The sequence below is a fragment of the Strigops habroptila genome, chromosome 1, assembly GCF_004027225.2.
Source record: "Strigops habroptila isolate Jane chromosome 1, bStrHab1.2.pri, whole genome shotgun sequence".
In the NCBI taxonomy this organism is placed as follows: domain Eukaryota; kingdom Metazoa; phylum Chordata; class Aves; order Psittaciformes; family Psittacidae; genus Strigops; species Strigops habroptila.
The window spans coordinates 97,246,382-97,272,114 of NC_044277.2; the positions used below are offsets into that span (position 1 = coordinate 97,246,382).

The 25,733-nt window shown below is 62.4% G+C and overlaps 3 protein-coding genes across 5 annotated transcripts in view; 1 reads left to right on the top strand and 2 right to left on the bottom strand.

Annotated features, from left to right (window-relative positions):
* Positions 1–993: 993 nt before the first annotated feature.
* LOC115606423 overlaps positions 994–25,733 on the top strand; it is a 38,290-nt gene continuing 13,550 nt past the window's right edge. The window contains exons 1-20 of the mRNA XM_030482323.2: positions 994–1,264; positions 2,218–2,619; positions 2,716–2,842; positions 3,136–3,249; positions 3,812–3,922; positions 4,058–4,177; positions 4,275–5,002; positions 7,566–8,457; positions 8,705–8,801; positions 11,463–12,013; positions 15,483–16,018; positions 16,304–16,445; positions 16,525–16,794; positions 17,550–18,218; positions 18,341–18,453; positions 18,661–19,059; positions 20,356–20,482; positions 22,212–22,325; positions 22,554–22,670; positions 24,738–25,641. Coding sequence (XP_030338183.1) covers positions 1,037–1,264; positions 2,218–2,619; positions 2,716–2,842; positions 3,136–3,249; positions 3,812–3,922; positions 4,058–4,177; positions 4,275–5,002; positions 7,566–8,457; positions 8,705–8,801; positions 11,463–12,013; positions 15,483–16,018; positions 16,304–16,445; positions 16,525–16,794; positions 17,550–18,218; positions 18,341–18,453; positions 18,661–19,059; positions 20,356–20,482; positions 22,212–22,325; positions 22,554–22,670; positions 24,738–25,641 — 6,761 coding nt within the window. The 5' untranslated portion in view covers positions 994–1,036. The remainder of the gene's footprint in view (positions 1,265–2,217; positions 2,620–2,715; positions 2,843–3,135; positions 3,250–3,811; positions 3,923–4,057; positions 4,178–4,274; positions 5,003–7,565; positions 8,458–8,704; positions 8,802–11,462; positions 12,014–15,482; positions 16,019–16,303; positions 16,446–16,524; positions 16,795–17,549; positions 18,219–18,340; positions 18,454–18,660; positions 19,060–20,355; positions 20,483–22,211; positions 22,326–22,553; positions 22,671–24,737; positions 25,642–25,733) is intronic.
* LOC115610958 lies at positions 7,314–13,579 on the bottom strand. Of its 3 annotated transcripts, none has more exons than XM_030493142.1 (4): positions 13,392–13,579; positions 11,183–11,581; positions 9,432–9,635; positions 7,314–8,881 (listed from the first exon to the last, which is right to left on the bottom strand). In XM_030493142.1, the coding sequence occupies exons 2-4, from the start codon at positions 11,568–11,570 to the stop codon at positions 7,854–7,856; spliced, it is 1,620 nt and encodes a 539-aa protein (XP_030349002.1). In that variant the 5' UTR covers positions 11,571–11,581; positions 13,392–13,579; the 3' UTR covers positions 7,314–7,853. The 3 variants fall into 3 exon arrangements, with proteins under 3 accessions (XP_030349002.1, XP_030348984.1, XP_030348993.1); XM_030493124.1 differs by having other exon boundaries at positions 7,319–8,881; positions 11,183–11,817; positions 13,392–13,431; XM_030493133.1 differs by lacking the exon at positions 13,392–13,579 and having other exon boundaries at positions 7,319–8,881; positions 11,183–11,821.
* On the bottom strand, positions 14,813–18,062 carry LOC115610917 (tigger transposable element-derived protein 3-like). Its single transcript, XM_030493016.1, has 4 exons — positions 17,949–18,062; positions 17,670–17,779; positions 17,266–17,394; positions 14,813–17,145 (listed from the first exon to the last, which is right to left on the bottom strand). Exons 2-4 carry the CDS (start codon positions 17,701–17,703, stop codon positions 15,308–15,310), a joined length of 2,001 nt encoding a protein of 666 aa, XP_030348876.1. The 5' UTR covers positions 17,704–17,779; positions 17,949–18,062; the 3' UTR covers positions 14,813–15,307.

The window sequence follows — 25,733 nt, forward strand, 5'->3', positions numbered from 1 at the left end:
AGACTGAGAAGTCTCAAGGTTGAGGTGAGTTGGGAGGGTCCCCAAAACCAGGACATCCCCACACATGGGTCTCACATCCATCTCTGGCCAGGGCAGGGGTCCTGCTGGGGGTGGCTGGGTGCTCCTCTGCCCACATCAGGCCCTCATCCTGCAGCACTCCGGGTGTCACCGAGTGTTTGCTGGAGGGAGAAGGGGGGTCCCAGCAGCACAGTGTCCCCAGGGGCTGGAGGGACACCCCCTTCCCCACTTGCGGGCTGTCACCCCTGGATGCTGGCAGGGATGCAGTGCCAGCTGAGCGGGGTAACCCGGGGACTTTGGGCTCAGGGCCCCCACCGGGCCTCCATGATGGTGCTGATACTGGAGCCGCAGCTGGTGCTGGTGCCGGTGCCAGGGCAGAGGCTTGGTGCCAATACCTGGGCCAGGGCTTGGTGCTGATGTTGATGCCAGCGGCAATGCCATCACTTGGCACTAATGCCGGTGCCAGGGCTTGGTGCCAATGCTGGTAACAGTGCTGACACTGGTGCTGATGATGATACTGGTGCTCAGGCTTGGTATCAGTGGTGGTGCTCATGCCGATGCTGCTGCCAGCACTGATGCCTGTGCCAATGCCATTCCCATGCTAGCGCTGATACTGATGCCAGCGGTGGTGCCGGTGGTGGGGGCGGTGGCTGTGGTGGTGCCAGTGCCGTTCCCGTGCTAGTGCCGATGCTGATGGCCATGCCAGTGCCGATACCAATGCCGATGCTGCCACAAGTGCCACTGTTGAATCTGTGCTAGTGTCAATACTGATGCTGGTGCTGGTGCCAGCGGCAGCGGTGGTGCCGATGCGTGCCCGTGCTAGTACTGATGCTGCTGCCGGTGCCAGCGCTGCTGCCGGTGCCTGTGACAGTGCCGGTGCCGGTGGCGGGGTGCTCGTAGTGCCGGTGGCAGTAGCGGTGTCGGTATCGGGGCGGCCGGGTGTCGGTGCCGGTAGGCGGCAGTGCTCCGCGCTCGGCGCCGCTCCCCCGCCCGCTGCCGCGAAGCCCGGCGGAGGCGGATGCAATTCCCCGGCTGCCCCTGGCTCCTCGGCGGGGCGGCGGGGCCCGGCCCGCAGCGCGCAGGCACCGACAGCGGCTCCAGTCCCGGCCCCGATACCGGCCCCGGCGCGGCGGCGGGCGGCAGCGCGGTCCCGCTCCGCTCCGCGCTCTCCCCGCCGCGGCCCGGGCCCAGCTGCCGGGGCCCGGCCCAGCACCGCGGGGCCATGGCCGAGTGGGCGCCCGCCCAGGTAAGCGCGGCCCGGCCCGACCCGAAGCACCGGCACCGGAGGCGGAGACGCTCCCCCCGCGCCGCTCTCCGCCGCCGCCCCGGGCCTGACCGGCCGGGACCCCCCCCCGGCACTCCCGGCCCGCGGAGCCCCGGCCACCCCGTGCGCCCTCCAGCCCCGGGCCGCCCGCGGGGACCTGACCCAGGATGCCCGGTGCCTCCGGGATGCCCTCGGGACCGGCCCCACGGTGTGGCTGGGCACCTCTGACCCGGGATGTCCCCGTGCCCCCGGGATGCCCCGGTGCCTCCGGGGCGCTCTGCGCAGGCTCCAGCCCCGGGATGCCCTGGGCACCTGGGATGTGCCCGTGTGTCCCCAGGATGTCCCCGGGCATCCCTCGTCCAGGCTACCCTGTGCCCCCGGCCCCATCCCAGGGAGATCCCGCCTGATGGGGGCCAGCAAGGGGTGGGGGTTGGGGGTTGCTGGGGTGGGGGCCTCTGCCCTCATAGCAAGGTGATGGTGGTGGCCAGTGTCCCACAGGGACAGTGACCAGCGCTGACCCCGTGGCCACTCTGCAGTCCCTCCCAAACTCACTGGTTGAGCAGAACCCATCCTTGTCTGCTTCTCAATGTCCCCTCAGGCCTGCTCCATCTATCTGCCCCATCTCCTTCTGGTGCTTAGACTGGGTCCCAGCAGCTCTTTGCTTGCCTGGGCAGCACCAACCAACCGCTCCAGAGGTCAAATCCTGCCCAGCCAAATCGCTGATAGGGGGGACACAGCAGTGGCTGCAGGGCAGGTCCCCAGGGTGCCCGAGGCTGGAGAAGCTGGCAGGGACCCTTCCTACAGCCAGAGTGGGTAGAGTGAGGGCAGTGCTGCCAGCTTTAGTCAGGGAGTGGCCCAAATCAGCCCAAAATCAGGCACAACCCAGGGGGGGTGACCATGGGCCCCCTTCTACCTGCCCCCTCCCCACATCCCAGGTGCAGGAATGGAACGTGGAAGCCCCCCACCTGATGCCGCTGCAGCCGCCGCTGCTGCCAGAGCGGGCACACGTGCGAGAGGCGCAGCTCCACTCTGCTGAGGCCTCGCTCTGGACAGTGGTGGCCACGGTGCAGGCAATGGAGAGGAAGATTGACCTCCTCGCCACCCGCCTGCTCAGCCTGGAGGGTCGGTCTGGCACGGCTGAGAAGAAGCTCCTGGACTGTGAGAAGACAGCCATGGAGTTTGGGAACCAGCTGGAGAGCAAGTGGGCTGTGCTGGGCACCCTCATCCAGGAGTACGGGCTGCTCCAGCGGCGCCTGGAGAACGTGGAGAACCTCCTGAAGAACAGGAACTTCTGGGTGCTGCGGCTGCCCCCCGGCCCCCGGGGCGAGGTCCCCAAGGTAATGGCTCTTGAGGGGCTGTGGGATGGGTATGAGGGACGCTCAGAGCCCCAGGGGAGTGGGTGCTGCTGAGCTGCCGGGGGCTTGTCCCTGCAGGTGCCGGTGACGTTTGTTGACATTGCTGTCTACTTCTCGGCGGAGGAGTGGAAGAATTTGGAGGAGTGGCAGAAAGAGCTGTACAATAACCTGGTGAAGGAGAACTATGAGTCTTTGATCTCCCTGGGTAAATATCCCTTCTTGCCCCTTTCCCAGCTGCGTCTACACAGAGGGTCCTGGATGTGGGTGCATGGGGATAGGATGATGTGCTGTGCTGTGCCAGGGCTGCCGCATAGGGCAGCTTGTGCTGCCTGTCCCTAAGGTGCTGGAGTGGGTTCTCTTCCCCCAGAATTGATGCTACCCAGGCCTTCAACATGGAGGTCCTGCTGAATTTAGGCAGGTTCTCTGCCTCTCGTTATGGGGACGGTAGGTTGGGCGCAGCCCCGCTGCTGGTGCCAGCCGCAGTCTCTCCCTGTGCAGATGGTGTCCTCTCCAGAAGTGAGGCGCAGCCCCGCAGCGAGCGCCCAGAGGGACCCTGCGTCCCTGAGCAGAGGGACCTGGAGCAGAGGGAGCTGCCGACGGATACCTGTGCGGGTGAGACACCGGCCCCTGGCCCTGCTGCCTCCCAACTTGTGTTTCCCTCTTCCCACTGCTCGCATCCCTCCCCCTTCCCTGGTGGTCCCACCCCCCAGGCCCAATTTTCAAGCCATGGCCAGACTCTGCTCCCTGCTGTGTGACCAGGGGCCACCAGGAGTGACCCTGGAATATCTGCTGTGACTGATGTGCCGGGGATCTTGGGCATCCATCACTGGGAGATCCATGTGTCCCCCATCACCACCACGTCATGTCAGAGCCCGTGGGCTGCATCACAGTCACCTCTCCCCATCAACTGTGCTGTAGTCACCCATCCCCATGGGCTGTGCCATGCTCAGCTCTCCCCAGGGGCTTTTCCGCAGTCACCCATCCATCCCTATGGGCTGTCTTGAGGTCACCCATCCCCACAGCTCCATCAGGGGTACTTGGTGCCCAATAACTGCTGTGGAATAGGGATATCCCATGCAACCAGAGCCCGGGGTCCCATATCCAAGGTGTATTGGCCATGGGACATGCTGGGTGGCCGCATCCTGGCACTGGCCAAGTGTGTCCTTGTGAACAGAGTCGCTGATCTCCACCTCCGACATCCTGTCCCGGATCAAGCAGGAGGTGGCCTTCGTGGGGGAGCAGCAGTTCACAGAGGAGCGGGCGATGCCGGCAGACCCCTGCGCAGGTGAGGCCGGGGCTGTGCTGCCGACTCACCAGCTGCCCAACACCAGCAGCAGCCGCTGCTTTTTGGAGCCACTGCCTCTCCCAGCCTGCCCTGTGCGGAATGTAGCTGAGTCCCTGTCCCCGTCCTTCCCTGCAGGCGCAGATGCCCTGATCACTGCCCACGACTTCTTGTCGTGGATCAAGCAGGAGGAAGAGCCCTGCGTCCGCGAGCCATGGGAGCTGCCGGAGCGGGAGATGCTGACAGGCCCTGGTCCTGGTGAGTGATGCTGAGTCCAGCCCCATGGAGCTGGGATGGGGCTGGGATCATAGCTGGTGTCCCCAGCAGCCACTGACTAGAGTCTTCCTCCCTGCAGCTGGCGATGGGCTGCTGGTGAAGACAGAGGAGCGGTGCCCGCATGCTGAGCCTCCTGAGGAGGTGGGATTGCCAGGCAGCTCTGGGGAGCTGCTCTTCCCCAGCGCAGGCTTTGGGAACCCTGAGGGACAGGCAGCGGTGACACCAGCTCCAGCGGTGGCTCTGCCAGCACAGCACAGACTGGGCAAAGCTCCGGGCTCAGAGCCAGGGCCGGGAGCCGAGGCGGCGGGTCCCACCGCGACACCGGGACCTGCTGAGGAGCGGCCGCACGGCTGCACCGAGTGCGGGAAGAGCTTCAGCGGGAAGAAGAGCCTGCGGATCCACCAGCGGAGCCATGCGGCCGAGCGCCCATACCCCTGTGCCGAGTGCGGCAAGAGCTTCAACTGCCACTCGGGGCTGGTGCGGCACCAGATGATCCACCGTGGCGAGCGGCCCTACAAGTGCACCGAGTGCGGCAAGTGCTACAGCCGCAAGGAGCACCTGCAGAACCACCAGCGCCTGCACACGGGCGAGCGGCCCTTTGCCTGCGCCGCCTGCGGCAAGAGCTTCATCCGCAAGCAGAACCTGCTCAAGCACCAGCGCATCCACACCGGAGAACGGCCCTACCAGTGCCCGGCCTGCGGACGCAGCTTCCGCTACAAGGAATCCCTCAAGGATCACCAACGGGTCCATGGGGCTGAGGTGGGGGCCCCCCCACTGCCGCCCTCTGGCATCATGCCCCCCGGGGACTAGGGGCTGCTCCGCCACAGACTGACACCCCCTGGGACGGGGGCAGGCACCGGCCATGCAGCTTCCTACCAAATAGAGGTGCCCAGCCGGGGCGGGGGCACATGGGGATCCCCGGGGCCAGCCCCTGGTATGGACGGACACTCTTTGGCCCCCACTGCTCCCTGTACCGGACAATCCTGCTGCACAGGACGGGGAGCAGCCCCCCGCCGTGCCCCCCCGCCGCCAGCCCCCCGCCTGCTGCTCTGCTCCCCCGGCCCCCCGCTGCTTATTTTTACTGCCCCCCGCCCCGTGCCGTCCCGCTCTGTACAGTGCTTGGGGTGTAGTTTTGTATGGACGATGCGCTAAGGAATAAAGTCATGCTGGGCTGCAGCGCCTTGGCCCCCGGCCCCGCGGGGTCCCCCATGTCTCATGAGCATTGCGGTCACACTCCTGCCATATGCCCCGTCCTGCACCGTGGGGAGGCAGTGGCCGTGCCTGCAAGCTTGGCGATGGGCAATGGGGGAAATCATGGCTCGGCGTGGGGCAGTGGGAATGACAGCACCACGGAACCAAGGGGCATGGGGGCTGCCTGATGCTCCTGTGTCTCCAGCCACGGTGGCCTGGTGCTGGCAGAGTGGGGAGTGCCCACCCATGAGTGAAGCTGCAGGGAGAGGGAAGGACAGGCAACCATGCTCCAGAGTGCCTCTGTGTGTGTGTGTGCACACCCCAGCCATGGGTGTTCAAGGGCTGCTGGATGCAGCCGTGCTCCCTGGGGTGGTGGGTCCTGGGTATCCCTGGGTGGCTGCAGCCCCCTGCCCACAGCCCCCCCTTGTCACACCCTTCCCAGCATGTCCAATTCCCAATATTTCTCATTTTTCCTGCCTTTCTGTGAAATCTATGGGCCTGTGGCCCAGGACCCAGCATCCCCTCCCTGTGCCCCCACACCCTGCTGCAAATCATTTCACCAACTAGTAGAACAAGCGGGTGGCAATGCCCTGCTCACGCCAGCGGCAGCACAGGCAGCTCCCCTGCCTTCATTTCAACCAGACGAATCCCACCCCTGGGCTCCTGCCCTCTATCACTAAACTGCTCCCAGGTCCCTCCTTCCCTTGATTTGGGTCACCCAGGGAGGCCACAGCCAGAGCCTGGTGACCCAGCAAGTGCTGTGCCTTTGCCCAGTACTGGCAGTGCCACCATCCCTGGGTGGCTGCATCCCCCTGCTGTGTCCCACTTGGGTGGTCAGAGCTGCCACCGAGCAGGGATGTGGCTGTGGGTCCCCACATGCTGCAGATGCGACGGGGCATCAGCCCAGGGTGGCCTTTTTAGCTGTGCTGTCACCCTGTTACAGGCTGCAGCCAGAGGAGGAGGGAGGGTGTGAGGGGCTGGAGCTCCTGGAGGGCTCTACACACTCCTTAGGGGCACTGCTTGCTCCCTGGGGACACTGCAGCTGCCAAAGAGGCCATGCAGGATGCCAGGGACCGTGCAAACTCCCTGGAGACCATGCACACTCCCTGTAACCTTGCACACTCCTTGGGGACCCTGCACACTGCTTTGGACCCTGCACATTGCTGGGGACCTTGGGCACTCCCAGGGGACCTGCATGCTGCCCCTGAGCCATGCATGCTGTCACCCAGCCCAGAGCCATGCAGGCAGCCAAGGTTGCCAGTTCTCAGCCCAGGCAGCACAGGTCCTGTTCTCCTCAGCCCTCATCTCGGGTGCTGGGCTCCCCCAAAGGTGCCACTGAGCCCGGAGTTGTTTGTCCCATGTCCTAGCACTGGCTGTGCAAGGTAGGGCCGTGGGGCAAACTACCCCGTATCACTGCACCGCACTGTAGGAAGCTCACCGGCCAGCTCAGGGCAGCTGAGGCAGCAGTGTGCCGGCAGCACCAGGGACCGGAGCAGGGAGAAACCTCAGGCAGGCAGTGAATTAACAGCATGACACAGCAGCCAAGCGGCACTGGCACAAGGGAGCAGCGACCAGGCTGATGGAAGAGACTCCGGAAGCTACACAGGGAGCCAGGGTGGGACAAGACCCACACTGGGTGCTGCGGGGAGGGCAGGCAGGGGTGTCCCCGCGGGCAGCAGCTGCTCCCATAGGGATCAGGGTGGGCTGGGGTGAAGAACAGGAGGAGCATGTGGCCCCCCACCCCTGCGAAGGGCTGCCTTCACAAAGGCAAGATTAAAACTCAGGTGTCCATCACTGCAACTCAGCACCCAGCACAGTTCCTGGCTGAGAAGGGAGCACGAAGCTCATGGAGCGGGGCAGCAGGTCCTGCTCACCAGACCCCTCCTCACCACACCACCCCGGCCCCGAGCTCACACACAGAGACAGCTTTTCTGTTTTTTTGGGGCTTTTTTTTTTTTTAACAGAAGTTTATGGTTATATGCAAATTAGGTCATTAAATGATTTGCATAAAATGTTCGCACATCAGCGACTAAGTGTTCCTAACTCCCCACCCCCCGAAGGTAGTAATCCTACTCGACTAGCGCTGTCACACGCGTGGCCCCGCTGACACCCGTGTGTGTCTCCCTGCTCGCTCACACGTGCCCGTGCTCAGCAGCCCTGCTCTGGGCTGCTCACGCAGGCAGAGCCACGGCCGCAGGCACAGGCCAGGTACACACGCACCCCCCTTACCACGCACGGGTGTATCTGCACCTCCCTCCCCGGGCGCCAGCCACCCATGCCCCTTTGTACCTTCCCCACACTCACGGTGGGGACCCGGGCGCCCTGCACACCTCCCGTGACCCAGGCAGGTCCCTCTCACATCGTTCCCCACGCGCACGCCCCACTGTCCGTGGCCGGGCACCCGCCGCGTGGCCGGAGCCCCGCAGGCACAACCATGTCCTTGGCGGGACGGCGTCCCTGCCCGTCCCTAGCTGTTGGTGAGGAAGAGCCGTCTGTGTCTGGAGGCAGAGCCACGCGGCCGGCCCCGACGCCGGCCCCGGCCCCGGTTCCCAAAAGGGCTTCGGCTGGGCACGGCGGTCTCTCCCCAGCTGGTGCTCCCGGCCTGTGGCTCAGGGAAGCTGGGCTCGGCTTTGGGCTGCTCGAGGAGCGGGCTGGGGTCCGGCCGGGGATCGGCCGGCGGCGCCTGGCTCTGCCGGGCGCTGGCCCTCTCCTGGCGCAGGTAGCGCAGCTCGTCGCGGATGTCCGTGAGGACACCCAGCAGGCGGAACTGGAGCTCGCGGTCGCGGGCCCTCTCCTCGCGCTGGGTGGCCCGCTCCTCCTGCCACATGGCCAGCTCCTGGTGGTACAGCTGGTCCCACTGCTCCTCCAGGTCCAGCAGGTGATGGATGTTAGTCCTCCAGCTCTCCCGGCGGTCCTCCCGCAGGCGGGAGCAGCCCAAGCCGCGGGTCGGGCCAGGGGCAGCGGGAGCATCCCCTGGGGGGGAGGCAGAGGAGGGCAGCGACTCCTCGGTCAGGGCGCCGTGCAGCGGGGAGCGGGCCGGGGGCTCCTCCTCTGCCGCCGCCTTCTCCCAGGTAGGCCCCATCAGTACCCTGGGCAAAGCGCCCATCTCTGGGCCTGGGCCCCCCGCCTGCTCCTCGGGGTGTGAGGAGTCGAGCCCGCGGCCCAGGGGGGGCAGGTCGGACACCCCCTCGTGTCCCCAGTCCGAGTGAGCATCCACAGGGTTGAGAGGGTCCTCAGGCAGGGAGGTGACAGAGCCTTGGGAGCTGCACCTGCGGATCAGCATGGCCTGGCGGGACAGTTTCATGTCCTCCTCCGCAGACATGGGGGCCTCGGGCCCGGGCTGCATCCCCACGGCCCCGCCGTGGCCTCTCTCCACCTCCCGGCCTTCCCGTTCCTCCTCCTCTGACATGGAGGCGTAGGAGACGAGAGACTCGTTTCGCAGGGACGGGGAAATGGCTGAAACGTCTGGAGTCCGGAGCTCAGGTCCTGACTCAGCTGGAAGAGAAGAGAAACCTTATGGTGAGCCCCAGCTGCTGCCCCGGCCCCCTGCCCCTCCCTAACACACGGACAGCCTCCTCACAGACATCCCTGATGGACACAGCAGACCAATGTGCCACATCTGCACAGCCCTCACCCCTGCCAGCTTTGCTCACCCCATCCTCCTGCAGTGAGTTCCCCAGGTCGCTGTGTGACGCAGGGATGGTCACTTTGCCTTCCCTGGGATTTGCCGCCTTCTGCCACCAAACAACCACTGGCAGCTACAAAACTGTGCTTCGGGTTCCCCGTTACATATCCGCAGCCCTTCGGGACTCTCAGACCAACCACACAGGCTGGGCTGGCACAGGGAAGCGTCTCCAATCGGCGTGTCCCCCACTGTGCCACCCCCACTGCCATGCCGAGGGCTGCATCCAGCCCCATCAGCAGCGCTCTGTCGCACCAGGACCCAGCTCTTGGTGCAAACCACCACCACAACCTTTTACCTCCCATCTAGACAGACCCTGTGCCCTCCCTCCACTGCAGCAGCCTGTCTCCACTGCAGCCTTACCCGAACTGCTCTGTCCCTCCCCTCGGCTGTACTCGCAGATGACGGAGGGGTCAGGGCTCTGCACCGCCAGCCGGGGCACAGCAGAGCCCTCCACGTCCGGCAGGGATGAGGGCTGCCCGTTGGTGTCGATGTAGATGCTGGGGTGGCTGATGCCGGGCTGCAGGTGCATGAAGGACTGCTTGGTCGCGCCAGGGAAGAACAGATCTACGGGACAGAGAGAATCCAGCCTCAACCGCTGCGCCGACGGCACTGCCAGTTCACGTGCCCCCACAGAAAGGCGGATGGGGCTCCCCAGGAGAAGGGTCTCACAGGAATCTGCAGGGGAATGATGCTGCATGGGGGACACAGTCGCACTGAGGCACAGACACTCCTCCTGCGAGGCCGGCCCACCTCATCGCTCTATCTCACCTCTCCCAAGAGTGTCCTAAACTTGCCCAGCCCTGAGGGTGTTGGCATCCCCTAATGCCCTGCAGGACTTCTGCCTCCAGCCTAGAGCCCTTCTGCTCTGCAGCGAGACAGGCGTCTGCTTCAGACACAGCCTGAGCCTGAACAGAATGGAACCAGCCCCACGCTGCCCACTCCGCCCCCAGTGAAACCTGTTGGGCCAAGCTGAAACCAAAGAGCAGAGGAAGAAGCGGGGGGGTGAGACACTGGAACAAGTTGCCCAGAGAAGCTGTGGCTGCCCCATCCCTGGCAGTGTTCAAGGCCAGGTTGGACGGGGCTTGGAGCAATCTGCTCTAGTGGAAGGTGTCCCTGCCCATGGCAGGGGGTTGGAACTGGATGAGCTTTAAGGTCCCTTCCAACCCAAACCACTCTCTGATTCTGTGATTCTATGACAGCTAATTCTGGTGTCCTCTGGGGACCCAAAGAAGTTAGACACATCCCCTCTGTGGAATGAAAGGGCAAGGGTGGGTTTGGCCTCCTGGCTAGTAACAAAGCCCAGCTGGGGTGTAACCATGGGCCCAGCTCAGCACTACTGCAAGACCAATCTTGGATCTTGCACCAACATCTTCCCCCCAAGCACCTCTCGGTCACTTGAGCTAAACAGGCGCTACCCAAGAGCAGGACAAGCAAGAAGGCTCTGTGCTAGGCTGAGACACAGCTTTGCTCTGCTAGTGACAGAGGGGTCAAGGGCACAGCCCCACCAGGAAGGCACAGCCCCACAAGGGACCCACTGCTCCCCCCAGCCACGCATGGCACCAGGGTGCGAGATACTGTGGGAGGACAGTGGGACTCTGCAGTGCAGCAGCTGCTCCCACTCCCTCTGACCTCAGCTGCCGATGGGGGACACCAACCCTGACAGGAACAGGGGAAATAAAATCCCATCCCATCTTTTACCAGCTGCCTTTAGATGGTGTCCAGCAAGGCCAGGCACTGTATCAAATTAAAGAACGAAAAAAAGACAACCAAAAAAGACCCACTCCCACAAAGTTTGAGGTGTTCCTGTTGATCCCAGGTTATTTCCACAGTGGATTTTGAATTCCACCACACACAGTTTCCAGCCCTGGCAGTTTGCTGCTCAGATATGACAGCCCTGCAGATGCTGTGATTGCAACACAAACCACATATGAGAGCGAAACCCAAAAGACTCCTTCCACAGAAGGAGCACAGAAAGCAAACGCCCGGCAGACCCTGGAGCTCAGGCGGACTGTGCCCCGGTGACATTACCAGGCCAGATGTCACTCAGAGGGACACAGCACAGGCCTCTGCTACTCCAACTCTCCTCTCCCCAGAGAACCACCATGACTGACCTGGGTCCAAGATGATTTCGGGCTCTGAGTCGTGGCTGGCCTGCAAGAAGGTGGAAGCCACCATCTTCTCCAGGGGCGTGAGGCGCGGCTTGTGGAGCGGCCCACCAGCACGGTTCATGGGCAGGTGCTTCTTGGAGGTGATCTTCTTCTTGACGTCCAGCCGCAGGTCGCGCCACTTGTGCTTGAGGTCGTCGATGGAGCGCTCGGTGTAGCCCAGGAAGTTGACGCGGCTTTGGATTTGCGTCCAGAGCTGCTTCCGACGCACCGGGTGAGCCCGCAGGGCTTCAGACCCATACAGGGCGCTGAAATGCCGGACCACATTCCAGACCAGCGTCTCAGTCTCGTCATTGGAGAAGTTGGCCTTCCTCTTCCGGCCAGACGCTGGCATCGCCTGCGAGGCTGCGGCAGAGGTGGAAGGGGCACAATTGAACCTCGGTCCCCACTCCTCTCTGTCAGCTCCTGGGGGGAACATGGGGCTGCGGGAGCCCGAGGGAGCCGCGGAGGAGGGAGCCGAAGCAAGAGCCCCCGAGGCATCCATGGCAGGGGAGGCTTGGGCCGGGGAGGATCTAAAGAGCCGCTTCGACACACCACGCGGCAGGGGGGCACCTCATCCCCTCGCCCCGGCTCGAGAGCACCTGGGAGGGGAGAAAAGGAAAGGGCAGCGGTGGGTGGTGGCAGCGCGGGGTGATGGCGAGGGCCCCCAGCCCTCTCCAACCAGAGGCACCTGGGGGCCCCCAGCCAGCTACCACGGGGGCCACGGAGAGGGTCGTGGTCACGGCACGGGCCATGGCAAGCACCTCAGCCACAGCATGTGCTTTGGGGCCATGGCAGGTGGCTCAGGGCCAGAGAGAAGGTGCTGAGGAGCACCTCGGGGCCAGGCTGAGGGTGATGGGGAGTGCCTCGAGGCCACAGTGAGGGACGTGGCCATGTTGACAGTGATGGAGAGCGCCTCTGGTTGCATGGTGAATGCCTCCAGGACATGGCGAGCACCCCAAGGCCACGGCAGGAACCACAGCAACAACTTCAGGGCTATGGCTATCACCTCTCGGCTACAGTAAGCCTTGGCTGTGGTCAGCACCTCAGGTCCACAGCAAGCACCTCAGCACCATGGCAAGGGCTATAGCTATGGTGAAAGCACCAGGGCTGCAGCACGAGACCTCAGGGCAATGGTGAAAGCTTTGGCCATCATGAGCACTTCGTGTTCCCAGCAATGGCCTTGGGGCCATGGCACAGACTTTGGCCATAGGACAGGTCTAGGGGCCATGGCAAAGGCCTTGGCCATGTTGAGCATCTCAAGGCCATGATGAAGACCTTGGCCATGATGCAGACCTCGGCAAGGGTCTTTGCCACGGTGAGAACCTCAAGACCCCATTGAACACTTCAGGTTCCTGGTGAAGACCTTGGTGTCATGGTGAGGTTGTTGGCCGTGGTGAGCGCCTCAAGGCCATGGCAAAGACGTTACAGAAGACCTTGGTCATGGTGAACACCTCAAGCTTCCATTGAGGCTTTTGGTACCATGGCAAAAACCAAGTGTTTCAAGGCCATGGTGAAACCCTGGACCATGGCAAACAACTCAAGCTCTCAGGAGGAGTTTGGGACCATAGCACAGACCAAGGCCACAGCAAGTGCTTCAAGGCCGTCGCAAAGACCTTGGCCATGGTGAACACCTCAATCTCCAAGAGTTTCAAGATGCTGGCAAAGACCGTGGTGGCCACACTGCAGGTCTTGGGAACACAGCAAAGCCCCCAGCTGCAGTGACCACCTGGACACCATGTCACAAGGCTCCTGACCATGGCTCACCGCAGCCCTGGCCCCGCTGCTCCCCTCAGCCCCCAGCACCGTGGCAGACTCCTCAACCACCCTCAGCATCTCCGGGCCCCACGGACACCCCTTCATCAGCCACCTCAAGGCCGTGGCCGAACACTTCAGACCTGCAACCACCCTCCCCTCAGAGCAGCGGCCTCTCCCCACTCAGATGCGGATGCCCGGGGTGGGGGGGGGGCAACCGGTTACCGGCTGCACCCCCGGGACAGGGCCGGGCTCTTCGGCGGGTGGCTTTTGTTCGCGTTTCCGCCGGGCACCGGGGACAAAGGGGCCGGGGCCTGCCCTCCGGGGAGGCGGGGGGAGCCGGGGGGCAGGCACCGGCCCCGGCCACAGGCCTTCCACCCCCCTCCCTCAGCACCCCGCGGGGCAGGGCGGCGGCGCCTACCTGTGCCGGGACGGGCGTGCGAAGGGGGGGGAAGGGGGGGGGAGCGGGGAGGGGAGCCGGCGGCGGCGGGGCCGGGCTCGGCGGGGGGCTCAGCTCCGGCGGCGGCGGCGGGTAATGGCTCCCGCCTCGGCGGAACTCGCCTTCATTTCCTCCGCCTCCGAGCGGCGCGGCGCGGCGCGGCGCGGGCCCTGCGCGCCACCGCCCTTGGGCGCCGCCTGGCGGCACCGCCGCGGCACCGCGGCGCGAAGCGGAGCGCCGGCGAGTTACGCGGGGTTGGGGCGAGGGGGGAAGGCGGGAACAGCACACACACACCCCCCTGCATCCACACGCATCCCCGCGGGTGTTGCATCCCAGTGGGGATCCCCCACATGCACCCCGTCCCCACACACCTCGTCCCGGGTGCTGCGTGCCTCCCCCCCCGTGACTGCGCATCCCCGTGGGGATCCCCCCGTGCACCCCGTCCCTGCACGCAACCCCCCCCGCAGGTGCTGTGTGTCGCCCCGTGATTGCGCATCCTTGTAGGTACTGAGCATCCCTGCGCATCCCCTGCACCCCCACGTGCCGTGCATCCCGATGCTCTTGCCCGTGGGACACCCTCCCCGCTTGCACCCCCATGACTGTATCCCATGGGCACTCCTCGTGCAACCTGTGCCTGCACCCCCCGGCTGCCGTTTGCACCCCTGTGACCATGCATCCCCCTAGCCACATCTCTGAATGCCCCCTTCCTTTGCACCCCTGCGTATCCCTTGCGCCCCCATGTGCCGTGCATTCCCGTGGGCAACCTCACACACAGCCAGTACCTGAACCCTCCCATGTGCTCCTTGAACCTCCACAGTTGCACATCCCTGTGGGCACTTCCCCGTGCATCCCACCCCCTGCACCCCTGAGGGGGGCTGCTGTACTCCAGTGGGCGTGCATCCCAGTGGGCACCACTCACCACATCCTGCCCTGTGCGCCCCAAGAGCACCCATTGCACCCTATGTCCCACTCACTCTGGCAGGCATCTGGGTGTCCCCTGCACCTCCTTGCACCCAGATGGACACATCCCAGTGCTCTCTGCATCCTCTGTCCTGTGCACCCTGATGCTGCTCAGTGCCTCATGCACCCAGCTCCATGCAATGGGTGCCCCCTGCACCTCTGCCCCCTTCACCCCAACTGATACCCCGGGTCACTGCATCCCAATGGACCTCCCACCATGGACACCTCAATGGGCACCTCTTGTGTGTCCTGCCCAGGTGTGTCCCAACAGGCACCTCCTGCCCAAACCCTCCCTGTGCCCCTCACCCACCCTCCCCGGGGTCCTGGCCAGGGTGAGGGAGGTGAAGGGGAGGTTTAGGGTGGCCCCAGGGGAAGGTGGGGTCTCTGTCCGGCTCATGGCAGGGCTGGATGTGATGTTAAAATACTACAACCACCACCTGTGCTGTGCTTTGCTAAATTATGCCTTTTTAATGCCTGTTGCAAACCTCCGGGCACCAAGTGGTGACAGCAGCTGGTGGCACCCGGTCACCCCAAAACCCCCATGAGAAATGGGAAGGAGCCCCTAGCATGGGGACACCCCAGCACCACCCCATATTCCCCCCCCAGCAAACACAACCACCCCACTCAGGGCAAATCCCCCCAAGGGGCAGCTGCATGACAGCTCCTGTTGGCTGCAGAAACCACCCTCTGAGAGAAGGTTTTGGCAGCAGGTTTGTGCTCCCAGTGCTGCCACTGCCAGTACCTGAGCATGGCAGCTTCGCACCCTCCATGCATGGTGCTCACCACCAGGGACCCTCTTTGTCCCTGAGCCACATGGACCCACAGCAAACCCCACACATAACTCAGCCGGCACTGCTGCAGGAGACGGTGGCCAGGCCAAGCTGGTAATGGCCCCAATGAACACCGGTCCCCATCAGGGGCACAAGCGGGTCTGGCGCTCACAGCCTGGGAGGGTTGTCCCCAGTGAGGGCTTGTCCAGCACCAGCCGACAGCATGTGCACGGCATCCTCCAGCTCGTAGAAGGCCTGGAAGAGGTCTGGTGAGGTGGCCTGGCACTCCAGGTACCGCCGCAGCGTGGCCAGGCTCCGCCACACCTCCCGCTCTGAGGGGCAGGGCTGCACTGCTGCGAGCTCTCCACCGTCTTCACCATCCGCTGCCCCCTCGTCCCCATCTGCTGGCTCCCCATCACGCTCCAGCTCCTTGTCCCTCAGTGTGCGGCGCTCCAGCTGCTCCTGGCTGAGCAAGCCGCGTGCTGGGGCCTCGGTACTGGCGTCGGGACTGAAGCCAGCAGCACGGAAGCAGCTGGCAATGTGCCCAGGGTGCACATCACCCCATGCCTGTGCCAGCATGTGCAGAACATCCAGGAGGGTCGGCTGCCCCACACCACGCTCTGCTGGCAGCCACCTCAGCAACCGGCGCCGGTAGTGGCCCTTGAGGTCACTGGCAATGCCGCGGTCCAGGGGCTGGACGAGGGTGGTGGCCGGCGGGATGAAGACCATCCTGACATTGGAAAGCTGGAGGTAGGGGTGCGCCTCATGCTTGCTGAGGAGGAGGAGGATGCACTTCCCCTGCCGCCGCATCCCCTCATTGAACTCCCGCAGCCACTCAGCAAAGAGGGAGGCGGTCATGCTGGCCAGGCTGCTGGCACGGTAGCTCCAGGGCATCTGCCCCAGGTTGACACCCCGCAGGCAGCGGGGCTGGGGGCTCTCCCCCACTGCCCTCAGAGGAGCCTTCTCTGAGCCGTTGGCGTTGGTGCAGAGCAGGAGCGTCAGCCGGTCGCTGGTGCTCTCACCGGGGGAGCTGGCTGGGTTGAGGACAGCCGTCTCACCGCAGGCATAGATCTCGGAGGGCGTGTAGCTGCGGAGGAGGCCGGGCAGAACTGCGCTGGCCCAGTGCTCAGCTGTGGGCTGCTCCGCATCTCCTTTCTCCAACAGTGGCTTCTTGAAGGCGAGGTTGTTGCGCGTCCCGAAGCGAGCCAGCCTGCCACTGCTGGGCTCTGGGTCGGGCTGGCCCAGTGCCTCGGCAAGGTGTTTGGCCTTGAGCTGGAGGAGCGGGCGACTGACAGGCAGGTCAGTGGTACGGGCACCCTCCACCCAGCGCAGCAGAGCAGCCTCGAGGGCCACGTCCTTCCCTTCCCGCTTGCGTTTGCGCTCAGGGTCACCGTTGCGGTGCCACTCGCTCAGGATCCGCTCCTTGTTCTTGATGATGCGGCAGATCTGGGGCTGTGACACCCCGAAGCGCTTGGCCAGCTCATTCTGTGACACCTTGGGGCCCTCCAGCATCTCTAGCACCCGTACCTTCTCTGTCAGTGACAGCTCCTTCCGCTCCTTCCGGGGTGCTGCCGTTGTCCCCTCTGCCGTCCCCGAGGAGCGGCCGGCACAGGGCGCTGGGCGGCAGGGGCCACCCGTGGCCCCCAGCCCCACTGGCTCGGTGAAGCCTCTTCCACAGCGGCCGCAGGCATAGGCACGCTCCCCACTGTGCACCAGCCGGTGCCGCACCAGGTCTGGCTTTTGCCCGAAACCTCGGCCGCACTCGGCACACTCCAGCAGTGGCTCCCCTGGCCGGCACCGGCGGCTCTCGAAGGTGGGGGGTGAGGTGATGAACCCCCCATTACTGACACCGGGATTTAGCTCCAGCTCAGAGACGCCACAATAGCTGCAGCCCCGTTCCTGCAGCGGGACGGAGAAGTCACTGGAGCCAGTGCGGTGGGATGGGGGGGAGCCAGGTGGTGGGGACACCCCTTCCTCACTCTTCACCTCCTTCCCCAGCCAGTCCCCTGCAGAGATAGGAACCTGTTGGGGGGTGATCCCCTCACCAGAAATCCCGCAGGACCAAGCCCTCCTGTTCAGCAGGATTTGGCCTATCACCAGAGCCCCAGCTCCTTTGTCCCACTCACCCTGGGAGGGGCCAGCGGGTGCCATGCGTGGCCCGGGGCTCTGGTGTTCTCTGTAGTGCCCCGATGCTGCCGCTGCCTCCTCCCCTCGCTCCACCTCAGCCAGGATGTCGGGTTTGGTGACGGTGTAACCTGTTATGGAGACAAGAGGAGGGACGGACGGTGGTGCTACCAGCGATGCCGCTGCACGGCGGCTGGTCACAACTGGCCTGCGCTGGCGTCCCCGCGCCACAGCAATCCCGCGGTAACAGATGCGGTCCAGCGGTGACCCCGGAACCGCCCCACAGCCGCCCTCTGCCGCCACCCACCAGGCCGGTGCTGCCGCCAACGTGCCGCCGGCCCCGCTCCCGGCCAGGCTATGACCTGCAGCGCCAGGGCTGGTACCGGGCAGGACCCGCAAGCCTCACCCAGGGCGACGGGGCGCGCGGGGTCCTCCTTCATGGCACCGGCACCGTCCCGGTCGGTCCTTGGGGAGACACGGCGGCTGCTCCCGGTGCTGCTCCTGGCAAGGTCTCCCCTGCGGGCGGGACAACAGCGGTTGCACGATGCGCCGCACCGGGATGACGGCGCAGGGCCGGCCAGCGCGGGCACGGGGAGCCGGCGGTGCCCGCGGGGCCGACGGGGGACGGGGCGCGGTCGCGGCCAGCGAGCCCCGGTGGGCCGCGGTACCACCGCTGGTGCCATACCTGGGCCAGGCCCCGTCCCGTCCGGCCCCGCCCGGTGGGTCCCGGTGCAGCCCCGACCACGCCGCTCCCGCCCCGCGCGGCCCCGCTGCCAAAGGCGGGAGCGCGCTCCCCGGCACGCCCGAAACCCCGCCCTCCCGGCTCCGCTCTACTCTGCCATTGGCCCGCCGTCCGCGGGTGCCTCGCGGATTGGCCTCGCCACAGCCCAATCAATCAGCGCGGGGTCGGGGATGCGGCTTTGGGCGCTCCGGTGCGCGGTCCCTCCCGTCTCTGGTGCCGCGCGGTCCGCCCGCCGCTAGGTGTCACTGCGGAGCCACCCGCCGCCGCCGCCGCCGCCGCTCCCAGTGTTCACTGCGCTCTCGGCATGGCCGGTCTGCCCCGCCGCTGTTGAGGAGGCGCCGGGCCCGCGCAGCCGCCCGCTCCGCTCCGCCTCGCCCCGTTCCGCCGCTGCCGCCCGCCGCCCCCCGCCGCCCTCCGCAGGGCCATGGCCGACTGGGCCCCCGCTCAGGTAAGTACTGCTGCCGCGCCCCCCACCCTCTCCGCTAGCCGCCGCCCCCCGGCCCCCGTCGGCGGCCGCGCCCGAGGGCTGTCGGCGCCGGTGTGGGCCCGTGCCGGCCCCAGCGGGGCCCCGTTAGCCCCGCGATCGCCCGGGGGTCAGCCGTAGTGCCGCCTCGCTGTGACGGCGGAGCTCACGGCTGTGTCGGTGTTCCCGCAGGACCTGGAGTGGGACATGGAGTCCCAGGAGCTGGCCCTGGAGCAGCCACTGCCCGCCCCGGAGCAGGGCCCTGCCGCCGAGACCGAGCTGCCGGCCGCTGAGATCTCCCTAACGTTGGTCGCTGAGATCCAGGCCGTGGACAGGAAGGTGGATGCCCAGGCAGCGCAGCTGATGAACCTGGAGGGGAGGATGAGGATGGCGGAAACCAAGCTGATTGGTTGCGAGAAGACGGCAGTGGAGTTTGGGAACCAGCTGGAGAGCAAGTGGACAGCCCTGGGCACCCTCATCCAGGAGTATGGGCAGCTGCAGAAGAGGCTAGAGAATATGGAGAACCTGCTGAAGAACAGGAACTTCTGGATCCTGCGGCTGCCCCCAGGGGCGAAGGGGGAGGTCCCCAAGGTAACGGTCTTCTGCTCTATCTTTGGAACAGGGTTGTTTAGCATGTAGTCTGTGCTCACAGCCCCGTTTCAGGGTGGCTGAGGTGCTGAGTGGGACTCTGCTTCCCTGCAGCAGTGTCCTGTCTTTAGTGCTCAGCCAGAAGCACCAGCACAGGTCCCTTTGTATTAATTATGCACCACTTGTTATGTACGTGTGATCCTTGCCAAAACAAGGGAGATCCTTTCTCTGTGTGGGGTCACAAACTCCTTAGCATGGCTGGAGCCGCGTTTGAGTTGCACACAACTGTGTGGCTCAGCCCTGTGTACCTGTCGGGTTTGTAACATCCACAGTGCCCGTTCAGAGACAATTAGCAACAGAACCGCATCAAAAATGAAGTGGGGAAAGAGCCTGTGTCAGATGTTGTGCCCACAACAGCACCCGCAGGAGGAGGCTGAACAGGGGGCAAGGTGCAGGCAGGTGATGAGGGAAAACCCCATTGTGTCCCTTGTGGGCATGAGTGAAGCTGCCTCAGCCCAGCATAGGGGCTGAGCGAGGCGAGTGGGAAGGAGTAGGTGTTGCTGCGTGAGGCTGTCCTGCACTGTGCTTGAGGAGTTTGAATGAAGAAACATCACTGGGTGTTTTCTTCATGTCCTGGTTTCAGCTGTAACAGTCGTTTTTCTTCCTAGTAGCTGGTGCAGTGCTGTGTTTCGGCTTTAGTCTGAGAACAATGCTGATAACACAGCAATGGTTTAGTTGTTGCTCAGTAGCGCTTACCCTGATTAAAGACTTTTCAGTCTCTCATGCTCTGCCAGTGAGGAGGAGCACAAGAAGCCAGGAGGAAGAAGAGACAGGACAGCTGACCCAAACTGGCCAAAGGGGTTTTCCATACCATAGCATGTCATGCCCAGTGTATGAACTGGAGGGAGTTACCCAGAAGGGCAGATCGCTGCTTGGGTCGGGCTGGGTATCAGTCGGCAGGTGGTGAGCAATTGTATTGTGCATCACTTGTGTTTATTTTGGGAGTTTTGGTTAGGTTGGTTTTTTGTTTGGTTTTTTTTCCCTTTTAGTTTTATATTCTCTCTCCTTGTTATTTCCCTTAGTAGTAGTAGTAGTTTTATAGTATACTTTAGTTATTGGACTGTTCTTATCTCAACCTGTAGGGTTTACATTCTTCTGATTCTCCTCTCCATCCCGCCTGGAGTGGGGAAGCGGGGTGGTAAGTGAACAGCTGCATGGTGCTGAGTTACCAGCCGGGTCTAAACCATGACACTTCAACAAGAGGCGCAACATCCAAACATATAGTGCTTCTCATTGCAGGTCCCTGTGTCATTCAACGATGCTTCCTTTAACTTTTCTGAGGAGGAGTGGAAGAGCTTGAATGAGTGGCAGAAGGAGCTTTACAGGCATATCATGAAAGGCAACTACGAGGCCGTCATTTCAATGGGTAAAGACGGGCTGAGGTTTGCCCTGAGCTTTCTGCTGCACCAGGTTTTCCCAGGGCCTGGTGGATGGAAGCGCCGCTGTGCCTGGCAGGGCTGGGGAGGGTGGGCAGTGTCCTGCTCCGGGAACGCATTGTGCCGGCTTTCACCAGCAGCCCTGGCAGATAGTTCAGTCCTCACCAGTTCAGTTTAACGGTGGACAGACGTCACGAGCATCGCTGCGGTGACTGCGTCTCCCTGACGGTCTCTGTGGCCGGTAGGAGCTGAGCGAGCCGCTGGGTCTGAGGAGGAGGGGAAGCGAGAGGACCCTCCAGCCACAGAAAGGTGGGGGAGAGGGGAGTTTCTTTGTCACGCAAAGGTCCACAGATCCACTGCGCTGGGTGTGTCAGCCCGCTCGCCGCTTAGGGCAGCAGAGGGGTGCCCTGCCTCTGAGGTTCCTTCCAGCCCTTTCCCTGGTGATAGTCCTTCAGCTTCCGTAAGGGAGGAGAGTGAGGTTTGTTGGTTGCCTGCCTTGGTGCTCTCTCTGATCTCAGCCTTATCCCAGGGAACGCTTCTTGCTCAAGCTGTTGTGGTTTCTGCTGCTGTAGGGCTGGGGAGAAGCAGCAGGCAAAGGCAAGCTGTGCTTCCGCTTTCCCCTCAGCAGCTCAGGGCAGTGCGTTCACAGCAAAACAAACTCAGTGCTCTGCTCGCTCCTTCCAGTCCTGGCTGCGGGGATTCCCTCTGGGGGCCGTGGTGCCTTCACGAGCACCTATGTGTGTTCTCAGAAGTGACCTCGCCTTGGCTGGACGTCCGTGTGCAGTGCGTGGCAGTGCAGATGCAGTCCCTGGTAGACCAGCATCTCCTCCCTGTGCTGAGGCCCCTGGTGTGCAGGCTCACCCGCCACCCTGCTGGCCAACACTGGCCCAGCCAGGCCTTTCATCACTTTTTTTTTTTTGCCTTTCTTCCTTTATTTCTTTTTTGGACAGAGGTCTTCCGTGAGCAAGGGAAAAAGGCGAAGGGTAAATACTGCCCCCCATTCTGTTAAAATCCAACCCCATGTCCCACTCTAGAGGTGCAGGAATCTAACAGTCCTGCTGAGGAGGATCTGTGGATCTGAGCCTGGAGCTTACAAAAATGTATCTGTGCTTCGTCTGAAGGTTTCCTTTGAGTAACGAGGTTTAGGGGTTTGGCCTTTGCATAAGTCAAACGGATCCACCAGAGCAGCGGTGGAAATTAATGCCCAGAGACTCACGCTAGTTTGGGAATGAAGTTTTCCGCTCTCCACCCTAGGAGAGATTGTGATTGTCCCCTTTCCCCCACCAAAATCCGCAAGCAGCCTGTGACTCGGACGAGTAGGATGGAGGGAACCGCATGGGGAGGGCACTTCCCCTGCTGCCGCTGGCTGACAGCTCTGGTGCTGTCCCCGAGCTGAAGTCCCCATTGTAATGGATCCGCGGACCTTAGCAGAGAGGAGAAGAAAGGAAGCCTGGAGGTAAGCACAGATGCATTTTCTTATTCTCCTCCTCGCGCTGCAGGCTGGGAGGTGCTCCTCACCTGAGCAGAGTGTGCTCCTGCAGTCCGCTCATGTTCCCAGGGCCCAGACAAGGTGAGCGGTGCAGATGTGTGAGAGCATCATAAGCCTCTCTTTCCATTACCTGTCACCCCCAGCAGCGAAGGAAGGTTGGTGGGCGAAGGTTTGAGAGTCTCGCTCCCGCGAGGGCGAAGGAAATGTTTTGATCCTCTTTTTACGTGCAGATGCGGCCATTTCGAAGCCAGACCTTCTGTCACGGATTGAGCAAGGAGAGGATCCCAACGCGGAGGATCAGGATGACTCTGAGGGAGGAGAAACCCCTACAGACCCCAGCACTGGTGAGCCATAAGGTTCCTAGGACACAGTGGGGAGGTGGAAAGCAGATGCATGGAAGAAGCAGAAGTGGAAGAGCACCTGCCTGCGCTCTTCCACTTGCCTCTGCTGTTGGGTTTGGCCAGCTCTGTCCTTGGGTGCAGCGGTGGCTTTGTTTTCCTCGCCATCTCCTGAAATCCTCTGTAAAGCAGCTGGGAGGCATCAACATAAACTCCTGTTGTTCTTTTGCACAGAGTTTTCCTTTCCTGGTCCTGATGACTGCTCATGGAGTAAATATGAAGAGGCTCTGGCTGAAAGCCATGATGGCTCTGAAGAAGAAGAAGAAGAAAGCATGGAAGTCCCTTGTACATGTGAGTTAGAAGTGCAGAGCTTCACCGTGCACTGCACAGAGAGGGAGACAGAAGCGGGCTCAGGCTCTTGGCACATGCTGGGGATTGCTCGGGGTGAGATCCTGCCTTCACTGCAGTCTCTGCCAGGCTTGCCTCAAGGGTCAGTGTGGGAGCTGGATGGTAGCCGAGGCAGATGAATAGCACACGTGCAGAAAAAGCTGTGGTACGTGAGCAGCGGGCTCTAAAAGCAGCTGTGGTCTGGCTAGGGCATGTGGATCACCTGTACAGTGTCTCATCACTTGGTGAGAGTGTGTGTTTGGTCAGCCTTGAAGTGGAGATGAGTGTAGCACAGGCAAGCTTTATAGTGTTAGCTCTGAAGCACAGGGAAGCGTGAGCTGCTTTGGGAAGCATCCCGTGCTAGGATGTGCTTTTGGCTTCCCAGCCTTGTTCTCAGAAGCAGCTCAGCAGCTCTGGCTGGTGCTTTTCCAGAGCGTCAGCCTGAGGCAGGGAAGGCGGCCCATTTTCAAGCCCACGTTTCGATGTCACAAGTGACAAGCAGATGAGGAGCCTGAGACAGGGAGTGCCGAGGTCTTCCCTGGGCACGCAAATGCTCAGCACAGCTTCGCCTTCTTGCACTCTGCAGAAACCTGTAGGCTTCCAGCTCTCCTCCCCACAGCCCCAGAATCTCTGGGCTCTTTTCATCCTCCTTTTGCCAGGGTCCTTGGCAGTTGCTTTGAGTTACCATTTACACCACGGGAGATCCTTCGGCCCTGGGCATTGTGCAAGCCCCGAAGGAAAAGAGGTTTTATTCCTCTTCCCTTGATTTTGTTTTTTTTGCCTTTACCCTAAACCACAAGTTCTTAAAGACCTGTTCTGCTTCACCTCTTGCTGAGGAATCCACTTCTACTTCTCTTTGTCTAGTTACATATAGAGATCTCCTTGTTGTGCTGTCTCAGCTTTTCCAAGAAGTCTCTATCAATGATCTGGGCAAGGGGATCAAGTGCTCCCTCAGTCTGTTTGCAGATGACAGCAAGTTGGCTGGAAGTGTTGATCTGCTGGAGGGTAGGAGGCTCTGCAGAGGGATCTGGACAGGCTGGATTGATGGGCTGTGGCCAGTGGTATGAGGTTCAACAAGGCAAAGTGCCGGGTCCTGCACTTGGGTCACAACAACCCCATGCAACGCTCCAGGCTTGGGGAAGAGTGGCTGGAAAGCTGCTCGGCTAAAATGGACCCGGGGGTGTTGGTAGACAGCTGAACATGAGCAGCTTGTTCCCAGGCAGCCAAGAAGGCCAAGGGCATCCTGGCCTGTATCAGCAATAGTGTGGCCAGCAGGGCCAAGGCAGTGATCATCCCCCTGTACTGGGCACTGGTGAAGCTGCGTCTTGAATCCTGTGCTCAGTTCTGGGCCCCTCACTACAGGAGAGACATTGAGGTGCTGGAGCGGGTCCAGAGAAGGGCAGCGAAGCTGGTGAAGGGCCAGGAGCACAAGCTCTGTGAGGGGCAGCTGAGGAGAGGTGGTTTAGCCCGGAGAAAACAAAGCTCAGGGGAGATGATCTTGTTCTCTACAACTACCTGAAAGGAGGTTGTAGTGAGGTGGGGGGTTGGTCTCTTCTCCCAAGTAACAAGCAATAGGACAAGAGGAAATGGCTTCGTCTTGTGCCAGGGGAGGTTTAGGTTGGGTATTAGGGAAAATTGTTCCATGGAAGTGTTGTCAAGCACTGAAACAGGCTGCCCCAGGGCAGTGGTGGAGTCACCATTCCAAGAGGGATTAAAAAGACGTGCAGATGTGGTGCTGAGGGACCTGGTTTAGTGGTGGACTTGGCACTGCCAGGTTAATGGTTGCACTCGATGATCTTAAGGGTCTTTTCCAACCAAAACGATTCTGTGATTCAAATTCAGAATACTTTGGCTTTGTTCATATTCCCATACTGCTGAGGTAGCTCCCAGGCGGGACTTGTAACCCTATAGTGCCAGGCGCTGTCCTGAGTGTGCAAAGCAGAGACCACCTTTGCCCTGAGAGAACTGGGGTCTAAATAATGGGACAGTTCCTATCTCAAAGAAATGACATGACTATCTCTGCTCTGGCAGATGAACAGCAGTGTGATGAGGAAGGTTCCGAAATCCTTGAGCTTCCTAGCTCCTTGGCAGGAAAGTGGGAAGAGGTTTTCTCAAGCCCAGAGGAGGAGATAAAGCCAAGCAGCAAGAGCCGGAGTGGATCAACCTCGCAGCAGAGAACAGGCAATGGGCTGAGGCGCTCCTCTCGCCGCGGGAGAGACTTGGCCAAGAAGGATGCTCCTGAGGATGTGGCTGCAGTAGAAGGGCCATACATCTGCTGCGAGTGTGGGGAGAGCTTCCTGGACAAGCAACTGTTTGCCACCCATCAGAAAGCGCACGCCAGTGAGGAAGCCTGCACTTCCCTTGAGCACGGAGAAGGCTTCAGGCAGAAATCCAAAACAAAAGGCCAAGGGTCTTCCCGCTCCAAACAGTCCAAACGCTCCGATGGGGAGAAGAGCTCTGGTTTCAAGTACGGTTTTGTCAGGCACCAGGTGAACAACATGGTGGAGAGACCCTACACCTGCTCCCAGTGCAAGGAGAGCTTCAGCCTGGAAGTGAGCCTGATCTTGCACCAGAAGCTCCATACGGGGAAGGGCGACGGGCCGCTGACGTGCACCTACTGCGGGAAGGACTTCCGTGACCTCTCCAAAGCCATCCGCCACCAGCGCATCCACACAGGGGAGAGGCCGTACCAGTGCACCGAGTGTGGGAAGAGCTTCATCCGGCGGGACCACCTGCTCAAGCACTGGCGGGTCCACACCGGGGAGACCCCCTACCAGTGCCCCGTCTGCGGGAAGCACTTCCGCTACAAAGAGTCTCTGAATTGCCACCAGAAAATCCATTCCCGCAACCCCCGGCCCATGGAGGATTCCCAGCTCAGCCTGGAGTCGGGCACTCAGACCGGCCATTTGTGTGTGAAAAAAGAAACTAAGCAGTAGCGCTGGCACAGGGCGGCCGGAGCAGAAGGGCTCACGGTTATGGTGAACGGCCTTGCAGGTGGACGTGCAGCATGATGGGAGGTGAACTTGT

What these genes read in the sequence shown, in the direction of transcription:
- LOC115610958 (XM_030493124.1), bottom strand. Translation starts at nt 11,720, where the DNA reads ATGGATGCCTCGGGGGCTCTTGCTTCGGCTCCCTCCTCCGCGGCTCCC. An exon ending in CGAAATCATCTTGGACCCAG is followed by an intron (nt 9,636 to 11,182) that starts GTCAGTCATGGT and finishes TCTGTCCCGTAG; the next exon opens with ATCTGTTCTTCCCTGGCGCG. An exon ending in GGAGGGACAGAGCAGTTCGG is followed by an intron (nt 8,882 to 9,431) that starts GTAAGGCTGCAG and finishes CTTCTCTTCCAG; the next exon opens with CTGAGTCAGGACCTGAGCTC.
- LOC115610917 (XM_030493016.1), bottom strand. Translation starts at nt 17,703, where the DNA reads ATGAAGGAGGACCCCGCGCGCCCCGTCGCCCTGG. An exon ending in CGCGCGCCCCGTCGCCCTGG is followed by an intron (nt 17,395 to 17,669) that starts GTGAGGCTTGCG and finishes TCTCCATAACAG; the next exon opens with GTTACACCGTCACCAAACCC. An exon ending in ACCCGCTGGCCCCTCCCAGG is followed by an intron (nt 17,146 to 17,265) that starts GTGAGTGGGACA and finishes CTATCTCTGCAG; the next exon opens with GGGACTGGCTGGGGAAGGAG.